Source organism: Diabrotica undecimpunctata, chromosome 2 (assembly GCF_040954645.1).
Source record: "Diabrotica undecimpunctata isolate CICGRU chromosome 2, icDiaUnde3, whole genome shotgun sequence".
NCBI lineage: Eukaryota > Metazoa > Arthropoda > Insecta > Coleoptera > Chrysomelidae > Diabrotica > Diabrotica undecimpunctata.
In genome coordinates, this window is record NC_092804.1 from 153904797 (window position 1) to 153926983 (window position 22187).

The window sequence follows — 22187 nt, forward strand, 5'->3', positions numbered from 1 at the left end:
AATTAACCAGACTTGTTTGTGTTAAAATTGTTAAAATCGACTGAAGTTTAATAATTATTGATTGCAGATACATGGTCAAAATTTTCTTGTTATCAGTTATCAATGTTAGTACTACATATACCTAATATTTTTATGGATACATAAATTTTGTTTTGATATTTTTATTTTGTTTTTTTATTCTTTTATTATCTTCTTGTTTTTTTTTTTTTGTTTTATTTTCTTTTTTTTTTATTTGTTGCACTTTTTTGTTTTTTCTTATTTTTTGCTTTGTTTTGTTTTTTTTTATATTTATTTTTTTGTTTTTTGTTCTACTTCTATTTTCTTAATTTTTTTATGTTTTTTTTTGTATTAATTTGTAGTATACTTTTTGTTTGTTTTTTTTTTAATCCATATTAACAGATTATGCCTATATACTATTTACAACTTGTATTTACATAGTTTAACATGTTTGTAAATGCAATGAAGAATTTTCATATTATTTGAAAATATTAAAAGATTAAGGTTTATTTTAAAACAACACTTTATAAGGAATTTATTAATTCCTTATAAAGTTTGTTTATATTATTAATTTGTAAATCACATTCTAATATAATATGTGTTAGATCGCCTATTTTGCCACAAGTACAATTGGGAGTATTTGATAAGCCGATTCCATGCATGTAAGACGGCGTAAGAGCATGATTTGCTCTCAGCCGATTAATGGTCTTTATAAAATGTCGATTAGATTATGTGTAGAACCATCTTCTTGAGGGTATCCTAGTGTTACAATGATAGAAGTTTAAGCCAGTCTTACATTCTCTGTAATTTAAATGCCAATTATTTTTAAGTTTTTGTCTACTGACGGTGTCAACATCTGTCGCTGTCGGATTGAGTACTACATACTGAAGAACAAACATTATTGCCATCATATCTGCTGTGTTTATTGAGCATTCACTGGGTAAGCTATACTGGTGATGGTAATTTTTATTTTCGTGGAACATTGCACCCCGTTCCATTTGTATCTTTTGACCCATCAGTAAAAATTTACTGATAATTTGTCTATTTCTTTAATGATTATATCAAACATATTTGGGAGTAAATGTGAGTTTAAGTAACATATCCTAACCTTTCTAGAAAATATTGTTTTGCCATTTCACCGTAGTAGGGCGGAATTTGCCTTTTATAGAGAATATCATTATATTTGACCGTACTTAGATAGCTTTCTACCAAAGGTATAGATTTTTTAGTTCTCCAGTACCTATGGGTGAGGTCTAAAACTGATAGCTCATTAAGATATTGAAGGTATTTACAATTTTTGGGCATAATTCGGACTGTAAATTTGTCGCTAAGGAATTTATTTTTATACAGGCATTTATTTTTTTGAACTTCAAGTTTGTTTAGATGTGTACTGGCCGCTGATCCAAATAAATGACAGTTATAGTCGAAAATCGGCCTGATCATGTTATGGTAAAACATCAAAGCAATATTTGGGACTGCTCCCCAATTTGTTTTACAAAAAGCTCTTAAAATGTTTATTGAGTTTTCTGATTTTTTAACATTTTGATGAATGTGATCTTTCCATAACAATTTCCTGTCTAAATAGGTACCAAGATACTTAATACAATTTTTTATAGGGAAATTAAATTTTCCCTCATTAAGGTTTTCTTGTGGAACTCTATGTTTCTTTTATCTCTATTATTTCTTCATAGTACTGATTTACGATTTCTAATGTGACTTTCAAATTATCCTCACAGGTACTTAACAATTTTCCTGCTGTATATAAAACAACATCATCAGCATATTGAAGAACACAGTACACATACTTTCACAATTTCCCTGCATCTGCAGAAAATTAGTTCGGGGGTTCAAGGGTGCTAGAGTTTTGATTGTTATTCAATTTTTTTCTTTCTTTTCCAGCCCCAATCTTTAGGATCACAGTGTGTTTCCTGGTGATAAACTCTAACACTGCGAAAACGAGCTGCATCTTGTGTTGGCGTAAGCGATGATAAGTTAAATGTTATTTTGGTCACTGTCTTGGCGAATCGTTTGTATCTCATCCTTTTAGAGAATCATCTTTATTTTCACCATGTAAAGAGACGAAAAAACGTTCGCCAACGACAGTAGGCAAAGATAGCTCAGCTTTCTCACTGAGAGATAATGCTGTTCTAGCTAACTGAGGAGGTTTCTGTAAAATTTTGATGAATTTAAGTTTGCCGATCTTGTAAGCTACTAATGTTGTGTCGCATTCTGAAAAAGCATAGAGAAACAACAAATTCTCTGCAATGACGTCGCCATATATAAAATTTGAAGGACAGTATAATTGATGCAGTATAACTTACACCCTTTTGAAGATTTAAAAAATTGGATCCGTTGGACACACAACATTGGACTACTGCCTTCCTACTGCCGTGAACAGACAAGAATGGCAATGTCCTCTTGACAGTCACAGAATCATAGGCTTGGAATACAGTAAGAGCAGAACGAATGACAACTGTATCCGCATCAGATCCAGCCTGGTCGACACTAAAACCCACTTCTGATAGAGCAGTTTTAAGAACGTCTATTAAGTTTGTTTTGTTCTTTTCATTACCAAGAAATTTATCTTGGAATAATATTGGTAAGATGGTCTTATTAAACTTTATCTCTATCCTTTGGTGCTTTTGTTTATTTTAAAATTTACTATTTTTGTTGGGAATAATCCACAAATTTTAGTAAAGTATATATACATAGCTAATTATTTTGTAAGGAACTTTTTTGGTAAGGAGACTAAAGGATTTCACAAAATTTGTGAGAATTACTCTAGTTACCTGGTTGACTTGGGCTCGATAACACTAAAACAATCCTCAGAACTCAATTCTTTTGATTCGTTAGGTGAAAAAATAGCGGTACTTATTTGGAGGAAGTATAGTGTGTGTAGACCATTGAATTTTTATCAAATTTCGTTAATCGGCTATATTGGCGTCAATTTTGGTCCGAGAGTCAAGCGAATGGACATTTTCTACATAAAATTGGCCGCTCGTTCTTCTGCCATACTCAGAATTTTCCTACATCTAACTGTTCGTGAGAAAAATTTCCACTTGAATGTATGTATTCGCTGAAAATTTCGTGAAAATTAAAAGTGTATATTGTGTTTGAAATTTAAATTATTTCGATTCAGGGTGACTTGCTGATTAAAAAAATCTGAACATGCGGCTAAAAATTCAACACCCTTTAGCCGGAAAATCGAAAAAACTGTAGACCATTGGATTTTTATCAAATTTCGTTAATCGGCTATATTGGCGTCAATTTTGGTCCGAGAGTCAAGCGAATGAACATTTCCTACATAAAATTGGCCGCTTGTTCTTCTGCCATACTTAGAATTTTCATACATCTAACTGTTCGTGAGAAAAATTTCCACTGGGATGTATGTATTCGCTGAAAATTTCGAGAAAATTAAAAGTGTATATTTTGTTTGAAATTTAAATTATTTCGATTAAGGGTGACTTGCTAATTAAAAAAATCCAAACATGCGGCTAAAAATTCTGCACCGTTTTGCCGGAAAATCGAAAAAACTGAGGATTTTTTAATTCGATTTTTCCTCTTTTCCGGCAAACTGGGGTTAAGAGATCAGAAAAAAACACATGTTTGGAATAAGCTGGACCAAGTACATGTACCAAAACATTAAACAAAAATTTTTTTTTTTGGAAAATTTGGAAAATTTGGAAAAAATATTCCAAGGGGGTACCCTTGGATTTTTATCAAATTTGGTTAATCGGCTATATTGGAGTCAATTTTGGTCCGAGAGTCAAGCGAATACACATTTCCTACATTAAATTGGCCGCTCGTTCTTCTGCCATACTCAGAATTTTCCTACATCCAACGGTTCGTGAGAAAAATGTCCACTTGGATGTCTGTATTTGCTGAAAATTTCGTGAAAATTAAAAGTGTATATTTTGTTTAAAATTTGAATTATTTCGATTAAGGGTGACTTGCTGATTAAAAAAATCTAAACACGTTGCCAGAAATTATGCACCGTTTTGCCGGAAAATCGAAAAAAACTGTAGACCAAAACAGTCGATCACGATCGACCGGTTTATCACGACAGCTTCTGGTGTCGATTGCAAAAGAAGTTAGAATTATTCAGGTCCTCATCGAAATATTCCAGGCTTCTGGGACTTTGTACCCGCGCGACGTTTGGCAAATTTTACCGATTGTTTTCGAGTGACTGTTTCTTGTATAACAAGCTGCGGTAACGGAGCATTATGTCAGTCTTACAAACATGTTACAAACAATTTGTTGATGATGGGCAGTGTCATGCATCTACATCGAAAGCAAATTAGTGATTTAAGAAAATTATTACTTTACAATTATTAGTATTAGATGCTTTATTAGATGCCCTAATTATATTTTGTATTTATAAGCATTGTCAGAAATATACGTATTTTAGTATCTAGGCTCCAGTCTAGTTATAGTCGATCGCTTACCTTTAAAATATTTTGTGATAGATCACAGACACTACAAGTCTGAGCACCACTGGTGTAAGGTATTTTAATTCCTTAGAAATAATGTATATCTATTCGATTTTCTTATATTGAATAATCTTCAACAATTCCAGTAGATATTTCGCCACATTAAAGTTCATTTCGCGAAAAAAAGAATACCTAATTCCTATGTTTCGTAATGTTTCTTAAAATAACAATGATTTACTACACTTTACTGTCTATCGTTACAGATATAAAATAGTTTTCGTGTCATCTGCTCAGATTATTGTGTTAAGTTGATTGGTTATGTTTTCCAAATAAACGTAACCGAAACATCTCACAATATGAGGTAGTACAATGCAGTGTCACAGACAACAATGTCGAATTCATCCGTTATATAACATTTGATTATCGGCAAAGGACAAATATAGACGAACATGAGTAACACAAAAGAACTAGTGAGAAAATAGGATTTCGTTAGGATTTACCAAATTGAAAATAAATATTAATTCGTCAAACAATTTAGTAATTAACTTATATGTTTTGCCTTACGAGGGTTTTGTAATAATTATCAGTACAAATGTAAAGTACACTGATTTTGTTTTAGAGTTTAGGTACAAAAATAGGGTGATTCAAAAACTTCGTAAAATATCTTACTCAGAATATATTAAAAACTTTTTCTTCTTCGTATATTAGGTCTATTCTTGAATTGTAAGGGTATAATCGTATTGTGACTGCTATCTGTCCCTCTTTTAATAGATATATCTGATAGACAACTACGAGATATATCACAGATATAAACATATATTTGGTGGTAAAGACGTAGTATCCTTTATAAAAATAGGAAGACTAAGATGGGCAGGACATCTGGCAAGATCACAGCAGAACAACCCTCCTAGAAGAATCCTTATGTCACAACCTGTGGGAAGTAGAAATAGGGGTAGACCAAAACTCAGATGGAGGGATGGTGTAGATGAGGATGGTAGACAAATAGGCGCAGCAAACTGGCAATTGGGAAGGTCGAGGCTCTTTTATAGGGCTGTAGCACCAATGATGATGATGATGATGATCTGATAGTCTGGGGCCTCACTATCCGCTCTTCTACTTATTTATTTATTTTTTTTTTTTTTAATAGGCAAAGTGTCGGAGCAATCTTCGGTAACTTCTAAACAGTCATAATCACGCAATCGTTTTGATAAACTGCGAAAATATTTTCACGTCACCGATAATTTGAAAGTTTCGTCTAGCAACAATGACAAATTATATAAAGTAAAACCTTTCATTGATAAAGTGCGAAAAAATATGAATAAGATAGAACCTGAGGAATTCAACAGCATCAATGAATTTATAATACCATTCAAAGGACATGTCAGTCCAAAGCAATATATAAAAAATAAACCTCATAAATGGCGCATAAAAGTTTTTGCAAGAGCAGGAAGCAACGATCTACTATAGAATTTTGAGAAAAATGTGGGGAAAGAAACAGTGCAAGATGAATCAGGTAGGCCTTGGAATTACTGGGGAAATAGTACTGAAGTTGGTCAGAAATTTGCCAAACCACATGAATTTTAAGATTTTCGCGGATAATTGTTTCACACCTTGTAATCCACTTGTTCATCATCATCATCAATATGTATGCGTCCACTGTTGGACATGGAGGTCCATGCGTCCCTCAGCTCTTTCCATCTGTCTTTGTCTTGTGCTGCTTGCATCCAGTTATTGCTAACACGCTTGTCTTGGTCTACACTCGACAATATGTTTTCTTCATCGGTTGTCTGATAATCTGGCGACGTATGCTGCCCCATTCCATTTTAGCGAAGCGATTTTTTCGATGGCCTCTGTTGTTTTCGTTCTAGGACGTATTTCTTCGTTTGGGATTTGGTCCCTCAGAAAGACACCCAACATCTGGTGCTCCATAGCCCTCTGAGTCACGCGAATCTTATTCACTACCTTTTTTATGAGTGTTAATATTTCCACCACATAAGTGAGTACAGGTAACACACATTGGTCAAAGATTTTTCTTTTAAGCCATATGGGTAGATCCGATTTAAATACATAGTTTAATTTACCACACGCTGGCCAGGCTAATAATATGCGACGTGGGAGCTCACATGTCTGGTTATCTCTGCCCAACCGAATTTCATGTCCTATCCCTTCCATCAACAGCAATATTTCGATTTAGCACCAGATTAGTCATTATTTGCGTATTGTTCATATTAATCTTTAGTCCAACCTCCAAGGAAGCGTGATTTAATTTTTCAAACATTATGACTGAGCTTCTCTCCGTACAAGTATGTTCTAAAAGCATCGTGAATAGCTTTGAAGAAACGGTGTCTCCTCGCTGTATGCAGAATTTATTTGTTTCTTGTTCAGATAGTCTTATGCTAGCTGTGGCATTTTCGTAGATATATTTGATTATGTTAGTATAGCGATAGTCTATTCGGCAATCTGTCAATGCTTTTTCTGATTATCTGAAATATCAGTGTCAATGGTTTGTTGTATTCTGCAGAGTTCTCTATCAGGTTCTTTATAATTAGTAGGTAAGTGGTCGTTAGTGCTGTATCCCGAACTAAATCCAGCTTGTTCTCTAGGCTGATAGAAGTCTAATTTATCTATTTTGATTGTTTAAAATATAGAGCTCAATCCAATGAGCTTTTCAGAAAACTTTTAAAATTAAACATTGAAAGCCCATATAATATAATGCATCTTCTTGCTTTAGACAGAAAAGAAATTTACGATTGTTTGCTGTCTTTCGTCAGAACAACGAATATACAAATATAACCACTTTTGTTGATACCTGTTGTCTTTCCTTAATGTATGTATACCTATTTGCCCGAGACCTACCTTTTATCGTTTATAAAAATGCCCTGATCGGCCCCTGGGCGAGAAGAGTGTAATCCTTGTATTGTATCTGTTTTTAAAAATTTGTGTCTGGCTGTGTGGGTATTTACCTTAAAGCCAATAACAAAAAAAGTCTTATTTAGCGTCCAGTTGTTTTTTGATAATATTTGTGAAAAGTTTATATGTGTAAAAGCAAACTGATAGGACGGTAGTTTTTTACATCTGGTATGTCTCCTTGCTTGTGTAATAATGACTGCATTGTTCCATTGAGAAGGAGTTTTTCCTTGGTAGATGCATTCGGTGAATAGCTTGGCTAAAACCTGGATAATTTTATTTCCACCTAGTTTCATCGCTTCGATCAAACCAAGGGATTTGTTATTTTTCATTTCTAAAAGTGCCGTTTTGATTTCGTATGGAGTTATTTCTCGCAATAATTCTGGTCCCTTGTTTGTGATTTTGAGCAGGGGCTGATCTTGCTTTTCGTCGGTGCTCTTATACATTTCGCGAGAAAATTATTTGACAACCTCAAGGATTTTGGTTCTATCAGTAGTAATGTTTCCATCTTAGTTTTTTATTTTGTACATATTTTTGTTGCCTATAAACTTTTATTTTCTTAAATGATTTTAGTTATTTCTCTTGTATTGTTTTCTCTCACGTCTTTTCTGATTATCCAGTGGATATCTTTATTTAATGTCTTCATTGTTGTGAAGTTGGAGCCGTATTTTTCCGTCAGCTGTCTTCTTTTACCTATTAGCTCTTTGGTACTTTGGCTTAGTTTTTCCTTATGGTTTTTTTTTATTTATGGTTTTCTTTAATCCACTTGTTACTCTGAAAAAAAGGGCTTCCTTACGCGGGGACTTAAGAAGTGGGCGGCTGACAGGTTCTCGTTTTTTAGAAGACAAAGTTCTAATGACAAAAGATAGTGGATCCTCTGATGTAAAAATAGGCAGCAAACAAATATTGCTGCTCTTAAATGGTATATAGAAAAATATCGTCTTGATAAAGTGAAGAGATGGGGCATCAAGAAAAAAACCTATGTAGAGATCGAACGACCAGCAATTGTCAAAGAATATAACATTTCGATGGGAGGTGTTGATTTACACGACATACTTGTGAAACTATATACGCTCAAATCAAGCCAAAAAGATTATATTTAAGAATAATATTTCATCTTATTGATACATGTATTGTCAACTCCTATCTGCTTTACCGAAGACTCTGCAAACAAAAACAAGTAAGACACATCACCCTTCTACAATTTAAATCTCAAGTTCAAAATGCGTTACTGAAAGCTGTAAATACTGACACAAGTAAGAAACAAGGACGTCCTTCTCCAGAGAATACACCAAATAGGAGACAGGTATTGCATTCTGATCCAGTACAAGACATTCGATTTGATGGTACCTACATGAGTAGCGTACCTAGAATTTTCCTGTCGGAGGGTTTTGGTTGGGCACCGAAATTTTTATTTATGATGCTACCTCCATTTTGAGTCCTTAAAATTTGTGAGTAACAGTGTCGGAATAGGGCCCTGTTAGTGCCATGTTTTTATGTCAAACAATAATAAAAATTATTTTTATAGTTTTTATGTAAAAAATTAAATTGCTCATAGCATAAATTCAATAACAAACGTATTTCCTATTATAGTCACTTTTTTACCAGACCACTATAATAGCAAAGTGTTATAACTGGATAACTCAACGCCAGATGATTCCACATGGGATCAATTGTTCTATAACGTTGTCTATAACATAATTTTTTCAACAATATTTATTGAAAAAAAATTTGGCTGGAAAGGGTTAAACAATCCTTTTATATTATTAACATTCTCTTATTATTATTATTAGTCTAGTTTACATACATATTTTCGTAGTTTGTTACGATCAGTTTTAGTATAAACCTTGTAAAATGAAAACTACTTTTACCCGTCTAGTGGTACTAATATTTTGTAAAATAATGTTGATTGTTTGCAAATAGGTATGTCAAGGGTGCCACAACATCGGCTATAGATGGATATTTCCTGTTATTTGACTTGCTTTACTTGATATGCGTTCAAGAACAAACACAGAAGTTACGTAAGAAGCCGTTGGAGATATTGTTAAAAAAGTGTGTTTACACTTTTTTTGTATAATTAAGCAATAATCTGCGCTAGATACATTTAGTTTGTGGTTGTTTTAAATATAGGTCATGATATTCGACATTGTCAAATTACCAAAATTGAATATTTGATACAGCTAAAAGTACACTAATGTTTGATACAAATTTATAAATATTTTAATTCTTTGCTAGCTATTTAAGAAAATTCGTTATAGGTACTTGTATTTGTACGACTTCTGCAACTTAGTAATTTTAAACAATTTAGTTTATTATTCCTTAAGTGGTCGCTAGAATATTTTTTACACTAGTGGTAGCTTGGCATACTTTTTGCACCAGACAAAAATAAGGATGTATTTAAGTTAACACTCTACATTTCTTAAATACATAGGAATAATTAATAAACACATATTTTATGTAAAAAATGTAATAAAGTATAAAATACAAAAATTAAAAAGAATTTTTAGATGAACATAAAAAGATACAAAAAGGATACATTTTAAGGACTTTCTGGAGTTTTATGATGCTGGCATTCTAAGCAAATGTCTGTGGTGATCACATGCTCTTTACATGCTGGTTTACTGCATCTTTGGCACTTTATTGTGGTTGCTCTATTTTTTTTTTTTTTTTTTTTTTCGACCGCACTGGATACACCTTCCTCTTGTTTTTTCGGGTAGTTTTGAAGTCTTAGTCTCGGAACTCTTATATGGAGCTAAGTAACTTTTGATGCCAACAGATAGGTTGGTGATATTCGCCCTGTGTTGCTAATGAGATGTCATTAGAGAAACCGCTAAATTTTTTAAGAAATGTCTGTGACTTAGGGCCTTATCGCAATTAGTAGTGTTAAATAAAATATTGGAATTTATTCCTGCAATATTCATAAGCTGATAAAATACGACCAATGACCACCGTCTAGTTCATCTTTGAACAGTGTGATTGCTGGCTGCTGCCCATTTGGACGACTACATCGATACCCCCTTTAGTTTCATTGTAGAATAGTACTATGTCTGGTTTGTCTAACTTCTTATCTACAGAATCATTAGCTTGCTGCGTAGAAAGTAATATGACAATAATAATTATTTCTTTTTCCACTGTAAGATACAAGGGTGGTTTCTTTGAAATGCAAAAATTGAGGTCTAGTTTTGCTTGGTTGTAATTCCGGAGGGATTTCTCTTTTACTTATTTTTTTTTTTTTAAGTACCAACCAAAGTAATTTTTCGATGAAGAAGCTCTTAACAAAGGATAACTGTGTACCAACTATCAGTGGTCAAGTTTCTTTTAAAATTTTTGAAGGGCTCGACCAATCTGAGTACAATATCTGTTGCAGTGTTTGGTAGATTATATCTACCTTCGGGCTGCTTGCCACAGTAAATTTCTAAATTTGGGACATAAAACGTCTTTTAATCATACAATCCAAATATTTTTATCCCATACAATTTGTTGGGCTTGTTAGGCAAATAGTGTACAAAACTACAAAGACCACGGTATAGAACTAACATTTCGTCAATTGTAATACGTTCAACGGGGCGGAAAATTTTTCCAACAGTTGTCTATGAATTTGTCTTTAATTTCTCGCACTGCCGCTAATTTATCTGTCTGCTTCCGTTCTTTACGATTTATTTTGTCGTCGAACCTAAGTGTTCCAAGGAGAAACAGAAACCCAGTTTATATCCCATACATGCCGGAAAGGTTTGGATTCCTGTGCCATCAGTTGCCCGTATCTCTCTAAAATCAGTGTGGCTTAACTTTTTACACCCGCAAGGAAGAAAATTTCAAGAAGTGCAAGGATTTCCTCTGGCGTTAATTTTGCATCTCTGTCCCTTGTGTACCCTACTTGAATTGTTGTAATAAAATTTCTTTTTCACAAGATTTTTTGAGGGAGTTTTGACAAATTTACTTACAATAGGACGTTTATTTGACACCATATTTCACGCGTCGCGTAGGTACTTTTTCTTCATCATCTTTCATTATTTTTCTGGCGTTGTCCTTTAACTCATCGTTAGTAAGTTTTTTCCTATAACTGTATGGTACGTTATACCTAAAATAAATAATTACAACATAATAAACTATACTTTTTAATTATTTGCGCAGATAACCAAAAAATTATTGTTACTTATATAGTCGCTTGGCGTACTTTATATACTTTACTTTATGAACTTAGTAACACGCATCAATAATGACGTCAATTCTAGTATGTACTAAATTTGTAGTGAGAAAGATTTAGACTAAACTCTAACGTAGAAGAATACGTTGTAGGAGGATACACGAGCGGCCTTGCCTATTTAACATCTGAATGTAAAGTTATGACGTTTTAAATAAGAATGGCGTACTTTTTACGCCTTAACGACCACTTAAGGGTTATATAAAGATTGATAAGTTTTATTGTCATGATACCACATTGGATTACAGATTAGTTATTATATGGCCTAGTATTCGTCTCGGTACCTTTCTTTCAAAGATGTCCATGCGTTATACAGATTTTTGAGTCAATTAAATTCACATCCATCGCTTTCTATCGGTTGGATTATGGTTTTCGAGGTTGATGTGGGTAGCGGGTATGAACTCCTTTTGGATAGTCCTATCAAAAGAAGTGAATCAATTCCTGCCTTTCTCGGATTCCAGGTGTTTCCTGACCCGGGAAACTAGTACCTGCTAAGAGTTCCTCGTCCAGGATCACGAATGACGTCTACAACGGCGTCCATGGCGAAGAATAAAACCTTCACTACGGTCTGAAGGGCGGAGGTAGCAGCCCTCTGGTTTTAGGGCTGGTATAAATTAAAAAGCGATAAAAGTCGATCGGATAGCCAAGCGGGCTGGGCGGCTGGCTTCTCCTTCGTTTCACTGCGAGAGATGTCAGTTCAATCCCCAGCTCGGTGTACAGAAAACAAAAAGGCTAACGCAGCAGTTTAAAATTCTAAATGAATCTGCGCTTAGTCTAGAATATGATGGTATCTGATCGGCCTATGGTGGAGCAGTACGGCAAGAGATAAGGGCTTGCGGCTTGGTGATACTCCTCCATAGATCCCTACCGGAAGGGCGTGTGTCGCCCAAATACCGGGTATATATATATATATATATATATATATATATATATATATATATATATATATATATATATATATATATATATATATATAAATTAAAAGGAGGAAAGACAGGTCTCTTTAAGCTGCAGAGAGAAGGCAGCCAGTCTAGGAGAGAGACTGTAAAGTAACGTAACGTAAATAACTTTCAGTAATCTGAAGACGGGAGTTCGGTTCTGCATCGATAACTATAATGTTGTACTCAATGTGGGCTCCGAATATTTTTAACATTAACAAAGTTTAATGTAAGTTATAAATTGTGAATCTTAGTGATATATTGGAATAAACTGTAAGTGTACAAACTCTTTACATAATATCCAGTTAAATTAGCATTCAAATCAGCAAATTGCAATTATTTGTTATTGTTGTCAATAAACAAATCCAGTTTTACCAGCAAATAACCGCTTTTAGTAAAGACCGATATACCTGTTTTAGCAGGTGTACAGAGTCGGACTTACTTTTCATAAACGTTTATCGAAATGAATTTAAACATGGAATCACACAACAGTTCTACAATACAAGACCATCAAAAACAAATAAACACATCACAGTCATACTCATCGGCAGCGTCGAGAGTGCAATTTCCTTTAAAGTCCCAAGCAATTATCTTTAGTGCCTTAGAAAACACCAAACTTCAAGACTACCTTCTCCCACTTGGAAATATAATTCAACCGAAGAATATAATCTTCTCTTCTAGATTGTCTAATAATCGCATATGTATGTATTTATCCAATAAACAAATAGTGGACGATTTTATGAATAATCATGGTCAAATAGAAATACAAGGTGAAATTGTCAGAGCAAGAAGGTTAGTTACACCAGCGGAACGACTTGTGTTCTCCGGCGTGTGTCCTTCAATACCGCACGACTTGCTTATCAATGAGTTACAAAAAATCGGCATAGTTCCTGTCTCCCCCATGACCTTTCTCAAAATAAGTGCTTCTATGCCTGAATACAATCACATCCTTAGTTTTCGAAGACAAATCTATATCAGTCCACACAATCTAACACTACCAGAGTCATTTACTCTTGTTTTTGACAACACGACATATAGAATATTCATTTCTCAAGACAGTTTAGTTTGCTTTAGATGCAAGAAGCCAGGACACATCGCTTCACAGTGCTCCGAACCACTAGCTCAACTAAACCCCAACCAAAACAATGAAGCATCGGTATCCAGCGCAACAAATATATCCTTGCAAGCATCCAATGACATAAACCCTTCCCAGTGTGAACAAATGTCTATTTCTAACATCCCGGAGATACCGAACAAAGTAGATGCATCAAATAAGGACAGTCACATAATTAATCAACCAAAAAGAAACTTTGATGAAATTATTTCACCTGAAGCAGATCCATCTTCAAAAGAATGTAACATTTTTCCACCACCTAAAGTCCAAGCAAAATCTAAAAAAGCTAAAATTAGTTCAGCAAGCACTTCTGAATGCTCATTTTCTCTCTTACTTGACCCTGCTAAAAACTTCATAGAAAATCACCCTCTACCTTTCCCTCTAAACGTTGATCAACTTAACATGCTCCTAATGAATATCACGGGGTCAACAGATCCTATAACCACAATTAAAGAATATACCACAGACCTATCAGCTTTGTCCGATATGCTCAGTCAAGTTTATCCCCATTTAAAGGAAAGATCCATAAAACGTAAATTCACGTCCATAAGGAAAAAAATCTATAATTATCTTAACAGTGAGACATCGGAAGCGGAAAGTGACACATCTCAGTTAAGTCAACATTAAATTCAAGTCTCTACTTCAGTGGAATATTGATGGTTTTTTCCATCGCCTTGCTATGCTCCATCATCTAATTGGTGAACAATCTCCTGATGTAATATGCCTACAGGAAACTAATCTGAATCCCCCAAAAAAATATAACTCCAACCAATATGACTGTTTTCGCAAAGACAGGATAACAAATAATAATTTTTCTTCAGGCGGAGTAGCCACATTAGTAAAAAAATCACTATCGGCGAAAGAATTTCCAGTGACTACAAATCTGGAAGTTGTAGTCGTGGAAATACAATCATCAAACAGGTATTTTATTTGCAACGTTTACTTACCCTCCAGTCGCCAAGTAACGTACAACGATTTAAAGGAGTTATTCAATCAAATACCATCCTCTCGCATCATCGTGGGAGATTTTAATAGCCATAATATTATTTGGGGCTCCTCTTATTCAAATGCTAGAGGAAACATTGTCGAAAATATAATTTCAGATTTTCAATTGAATTTTCTTAATGACGGATCTCCAACCAGATTTAACATTAATACCGGAAATTCTTCAGCAATTGATCTAAGTCTTTGTGACCCTGCACTCACACCTCGATTATTTTGGGAAGTTTTACAATACACTTATGGGAGCGACCACCATCCTATAGTAATAAAAAACTCTATGGCTCTGACCCATGACGTTTTCATACCCAGATGGAAAACTGAAACTGCTGATTGGTTAAAATTCGAAAATTATATCGACAACTCAATGCCGAACTGTAAAATAGCTGAAAGCATTGATGAATCCTTACACAATTTGAATAGCATTATCATAAGTAGTGCTGAGCAATTCGTTGGAAAATCAAAAAAGACAAAGAATAATCAGACTCCTGTACCTTGGTGGAACTCAGAGTGTGGAGCAGCTATTAGAGCAAGTAAAACTGCATTTAATAAATATAAAAGACATAAAACACCTGAAAATAAAACCATGTTCAAATCACTTAAAGCTAAGACACAACTTATTATAAAACAAGCTAAGAAGGCTTCCTGGTCCAAGTATGTTTCAGAAATAAATACCTCAACTCCTGTCAGCGAAGTATGGAAAAAAATAAGAAAAATTTCTGGTCTGAAATACACGCCAATGATTTCTAAATTAAAAGTTGACAATAGGATTTCAACTTCTCCTCAAGAAATAGCTAATACCCTAGCTGAATCTTTTAGAGAAATGTCTTCAAACAGTAACTACAGTGATACATTTCTTGAAAGGAAAATAATAATAGAGAATACTGATCTTTTTGCAAATGACAATTTAAATGATCCATTAGATCTACCTTTCACTTTTGAAGAACTGGAAAATGCTTTATCCGAATTAAAAAATACTAGCCCGGGCCTAGACGATATCCCGGCAATATTTCTAAAACATCTTCCTTACTCAGCAAAATTATTTATTCTTCAACTTTTTAACTTAATTTGGCAAAATAATAAATTTCCATCAATTTGGTCTAAAGCTATTATATTACCTTTTTTAAAACCTCAAAAATCAATCCTAGAACCTGACTCATACAGACCAATCAGCTTAACATGTTCTATGAGCAAATTGATGGAAAAAATGGTAAATCTTAGATTAACGTGGACATTAGAATTATCAAATCGTTTAGTTCCAGAACAAAACGGTTTCAGACAAAATCGTTCGGGCATTGACAATATTCTTGATCTAGAATCTGACATTCATGAAGCGCTAGCAACCAAACAACATTGTATTGCAATATTTTTCGACTTGAAAAGGGCATTTAATACTTGTTGGAAATTCAATATTCTGAAAGAACTACATTCATGGAATATTCGTGGAAATTGCCTGAAATTTATTAAAAACTTTCTACAGAACCGATCTTTTTGCGTAAGAGTACATAATACTTACTCAGAGGAGAAAAGTGAAGAAAATGGAACACCCCAAGGATCAGTCCTAAGCCCTACTTTATTCTTAGTGGCAATAAATAATATTATTAACAACCTTACTAAACCTCTAAAGGCTCGACTTTTCGCAGATGACCTTGTTGTCTATATCAAAGGAAATAACACCGAATCAATGACAAACGCTTTGCAATGTTTTCTAAACCAATTAGAACAATGGTCTCTAACGACCGGATTCAAATTTTCAGTAACAAAAACATCAGGTATACTCTTCTCCAAAAAGGTCTCATCAATGCCCCCTACATTAAAATTATACAACACTACGCTACCATTTAAACCAACGGCAAAGTTCTTAGGTATGTGGTTTGATCAAAAACTTACTTGGCAAGAACATATAAAACAAACAGTTTTAACATGTCATAAAAGACTGAATCTAATGAAAACATTGGCAAACCGAAATTGGGGATCAGATCAGGAAACTCTGTTGAGAATATATAAAACACTAATTAGATCTAAATTAGATTATGGATCAATTGCATATGCATCTGCTTCAAAAACACTACTTAAAAAACTTGACAGCATACACAACGCTGGTATTAGAATTGCACTCGGAGCCTTCCGGACAACTCCCTCCGAAAGCATACTGAGCGAAGCCGGCGAACCACCTCTAAATTACCGAAGAATGTACTTAGCTCTAGCGCATGCTACATCTATAGCCTCAAATATAAAAAAACCCCTCTACTGTAATACTTTTAGTAACAAATATATTAATTATTACAATAATAAGCCCCGTGCTCCCAAACCTTATTACGAGAGAATCCGATTATATAGCTCCAGACTGAACATTCAATTCCCAACAGTATTTCAAACGAATACCAATAACTATCTACCTTGGACTATTGAACAGCCCAAAGTCATTACAGCGTTAAGCATATATAATAAACATGAAACTAGTCCTATTATTTTTAAAGTTAAACTAAATTCAATCCTAGATCAACAATACAATGAGTGGATTAAAATTTATACAGATGCATCCAAAGGGGAACTTGGCGTTGGAGTAGCAGTGGTAACCCCAAATGACACTTTTCAATTTAAACTTCCTCTAAATTCAAGCATCTATACTGCAGAACTATTTGGTTTGCTCAAAGCCATCAAGCAAGTAAATATTAAAAACATCCCTTGTTGTCTAGTCCTTTCTGACTCTCTCAGCGCAGTCAAAGCTATGCAAAATGTATACCCTAAACACCCCATTGAGAAAATTATCAGGGCCGAATTAATGAAAGCTCAAGAAAATTTTAGAAGAGTCCACTTCCTATGGATACCATCTCATATAGGCATAGAAGGGAATGAAGAAGCAGATACTAGTGCGCGTAACGCTATCACCAGTGACGTATCAGAAACAGAGTGTCGGAGTATCGCAGGCGATCTAAAAGTTTATTTCAAAAATAAGGTGTTAAGTGCGTGGAATCGGGAGTGGAGTGACTCTAGTTCGAAACTCAGAACCATCAAAAGTGATATTTTTTCATGGAAGTGCACAGCCAGAAGTAGAAGATGCCAAACTATTATTACACGTCTACGACTTGGACACTGTAGGTATACTCATGCCTATCTCTTCTCAAATAGTGAACCACCAAAATGCGAAGCATGCAATACAGTAGACAGTATAAAGCACTTCTTGATAGACTGTCCTAAATATGTAAATCAAAGACAGTCTTACAATTTGCCAAATAACCTGAAAGCACTACTCAACAAAAGTTTAGTTCCGGACAATTTATTAGGTTACTTAAAATGTATAAATATGTTACACAAAATTTAACTTAATTAATTGTTACAAATGTTAAATTGTTCACAAATTGTAATTAATTGTTACAATGATTGACTGTTACAAACGTTAATTTAATATTATTACAAATGTTACAGGAGTGTCGCTAATAACCTTTGGGTGGATGCGACTTTGTTTCTTTAAATAAAAAAAAAAAAAAAAAAAAATCTGAAGACGACTAAGCTAGGAAAACGGATTATGAATATTGATACATGGAACGTTCAAGGTATCTCACAAAAAATTAATGACATAATTTCATAAAAAAAAGCTAACATAGATATTTTAATACTTACGGAGATCAAAAAGAAGGCGTAAGTGTCAGAGAACCTAGAAGAATACGACCATTCTTTCTCCGGAATACCTAAAGATAAAACAGCCCAGCAAGGAGTGCCCATACTCGAAAAAGACTACGAAGATACATAACATCCTGGGAAGCAATCAGCTAGCATATCATTAAGTTAAATCTAAACTTTCTAGGAAGTAAAGTCACTATTATAGAAGTTTACGCTGTAAATGAGGATGCTCTAGTAAGAGATAAAGATAAGTTTTTTGAGAATCTCTAATATGAAATCTCACAAATAGGAAGCGCGTGGCAAATCATTCTGGTAGGAGACCTAAAGGCTCAAAGACCTCTTCATGAGTTTTTTATGATGTGTTTGTTGATGCAGGTATTAATGTTTATATTATTATAGCGCAAATAGAACCAAATCAGATCCAAATTTAAAAATTACTCCCAGGAATGATTTTTTTGGCGTTTAGCACTACAGATGATGACTCCGCAACTAAAAATGAGATTAGAAATACCAACTTTGTCCAGATTTGTGCGCTCCATGCGTGTGGAACTTCTTGGTCTATAGGACCAGCCAAAACTCAAGAAACTCAACCTCCAACCCACAAAACATGTCAAGTTTTCTCTCGATCTGCCAAGAGAAAAGGTAGAGACCTGTGTGTCCGTTGCAAAGCTTGCCTGTGTGCCGAACATAGAAGACCAACCTGGCCAACTTGTACCGAAGAAATTTGACTTTTTTGTTATAAATATGTTCTTTTCTACTTCTTTAGAGTCTTTCTTATAATTTTGCACAATAAAAAATGTAAAATATACTTATATTTTTGATTTCTTAGCACACATTTAAAAAATGTCTGTGGTGTCAAAAAATTCAGCCTTACTGGGCATACAACACGTCTAGTTATGTCTGTTTCCTCAGACCTAGTGTAAACAGACTTTCAATTTATTTTCTATAGCATCCTTTAGTTGACGTGAATGTGCTACTTTCTGTATAGTGTTGTTTTTGAAGCAAGTTTTTCTGAGAATAATGTTGACTAAAAGTGGTTTTATTTTGTCAGTTCTTGTTTTTTTCTAGAGTCGCTCCTTAGTCGTAAAGATCTTGTAATTCGGGTAATGGAAAATACAAAACACTAAAATAGATTAAATGCTCGGTAGAACATAAAAAGTTGACAATTTTTGGAATAATAAAAAATAAAACAAAAAAAAAACAAAATAATTATTTGATTTTATTTGACAGAAATTATGATGCACACATAACATCAATTCCAAAATATGTTATTATCAAGTATTTTATTTATTTTCTTCATTTAAAATTGGCATGACATTGTTAAATTTGTTTATATTAATGTAAAATATTATAAATAAAATTAATTAACCTTTTACAGTGTGTATATTGAATTGGAAAATTTAAGTTTTTATATTGTTTCATTTATAAGTTCTTTAAAAAGTTTCCGTCAGCATCCTCGATTCCAAAGGCTCCTAGAAGGACCGAAGTTCCAGAGTTAATGGTTGCTCCTACTTCTAGTATGTTACATTTGGTTGTATTAAATATATAAACACTAAAACAAAAATAATATTATTTTAGACTATAGTTTAACAGTTCTAACATAAAAATATTAAATCAAACAATAAAAATACAACCTAAAAGATATAATACCATAAAAGATGAATAAAACACTAATGCCCATCTAAACAGAAAATAACGTTTTTTTTTTATCTCTGTGTGGACCAAAGTGCAATACCTTCGGACTTGAATAATGCACTGATTATTAGACTCTAACTACAGATCCGTACTGGTATTTGGGGTTCGTAGCCATAGTACAAGATCCAACTGCAGGATTACTACGTTCTTAACGTAGTTCATCAAACTCACATTTTTACATACATTTAAAATTAGAAGAACACATTGATAATAGGTTGGCAGTCAAAAAGTGGTCGCATTTTTAATTCAATTAATAGTAATTAGTTTTTGACAAATATTTTATTTCGTTCATTTATTTTTTAAATAAAACACGTTGCCCATGACATATATGCATGTTTTTGCTCAATATGATGATATAAGTTTACCTGAGAAAAAATGGTCGAAAATTAGGGAAAATTAGATACCGTCAACATTCCAGAAGATCTCTTATATACAATATTCCACATAAAATAAGATCGGACTTATACGAAGACTTGTAAATAATAAAAGAAAAACAAAAAAGTCACAACTGCATCTCCATCATCAACTATTCTCTTATCCCACATCTTATACAACCTCTCTTATTCCCATCCCTTTCTAACTATTTCTTCTTTGTCCTTTCACAAATATTCTAATTTACCTAATCTGTCTTACAGCCAATTCCCAATAATAGCTAGGTCAATTTTTCTTATTCACTCCCCCCATTTATTCCTAATCTCAACAACTTACTTTTGGTTTTTAAGCCTATACTCCCTTGCCCTCTCCCCGTCAGTTAATTCTCCAGAACTATATCCACATCTAATAACCTTACTCCCCTTACAATTTTAGCCACCTAACATCATACTAAAACTAAGTACTCTTATTTGCATGAATACATTTCAATTTTGTTTGTAGAATTCTAAAAAGTGGAGCTTCGGGCATTTGGAAAATATGTCCCAAAACGAGGTTGACGCCTTATTTGATGAAATTCCAAGTGACCAGGAGTCAATTGCCTCTGATATTGAAAGCATCTTGGGAGATGAATTGGATGTTAATGAATTTCAGCGACCAAATAATGAGGATATCTTTGATATTGGAATATGGACATCGTGTTTGAAAGCGAGATAAGTCCATATTTTAGACCCAAAATGAAAGTTAAACACAAACAAATTAATTTATTGAAACTACAGGCCCAAACATTCAAAATTCTGCAGAGAACCAAACAGATGTGTTTTTAGAACTATTTCCTGAGGATCTAATTCACCTAATTGTATTTCAAACCAACCTATATTACGTTCAAAAACACGGAGGAAGAAATGGAATTATACCTACCACAGAAGACGAAGTCAAAACATTTCTTGGAGTAAATTTATTAATCGGTATAAAGAAAATGCCCAGATACAAAGATTATCGGTTGTCACGTGATGAATTACGAAACTCTTTCAGCAGTTCGGCTATGGCACGTAACAGATTCGCTTGGTTACTAGGCAATTTACATCTGGTTGATAATACAGTGCAGCCAATAAAACTGATCCCGGATTAGACAAACTTTACAAAGTGCGACCTCTACTGGCCAAACTCACGGAAACGTTTCTTGCAGCACTGAATCCACATGAGTTTCAAGCGATTGATGAGTCTATAACACGATTCAATGGTCGAAACAGTATCCGACGGTACATGCCCAATAAACCTATAAAACGTGGCAACAAAGTATAGGTTAGAGCAGATTCAAGCGGATTCATGTTTCAGATATATACCGGTAAAGGTAACTTAGAATAACGAGTCGTACAGGATCTAACAAGAGTCTTAAGTAAATAAACACCACCGAGTGTTCTTTGACAACTATTTCAACTGTATTGATCTTCAGAGATCTTTATTATCGGACGGAATTTACGCAAGTGGAACCATTCAAAAAAAAAGAAAGGATTTACCAGAGTTCAAAACTGACAAACAAATGAATCGAGGAGATTCAGATTACCGTATTTCAACAGATGAACTATCTACGTTGAAGTGGATGAATCGCAGAAGTGTGATTTTTTTAGCAAATTACCAAAATCTAGCAACAAACGAAGTTGTAAATAGAAGACAAAAAGACGCTACTCTGAATGAAGTTTTATGTCCACAAATGGTAGTGCTCTACAACTCACATATGGAATAGACAAATTTGACATGCTGAAAAGTCTTTATGAGGTGAATCGTAAATCACACAAGTGGTGGCATAGAATATTTTTTTATTTTGTGGATGCTTGCGTCGTAAATGTATTCATTCTATTTCAACTTAACAGCCAATACAAAAGTATGTCTTTCAAAGAATTCCGGATCTC

The 22187-nt window shown here is 33.9% G+C and overlaps 1 protein-coding gene across 1 annotated transcript in view; it reads right to left on the minus strand.

Annotated features, from left to right (window-relative positions):
• Positions 1-19481: 19481 nt before the first annotated feature.
• Positions 19482-22187, minus strand: part of ENGase (cytosolic endo-beta-N-acetylglucosaminidase) — a 31890-nt gene continuing 29184 nt past the window's right edge. The window contains exon 9 of the mRNA XM_072523787.1: positions 19482-19762. Coding sequence (XP_072379888.1) covers positions 19633-19762 — 130 coding nt within the window. The 3' untranslated portion in view covers positions 19482-19632. The remainder of the gene's footprint in view (positions 19763-22187) is intronic.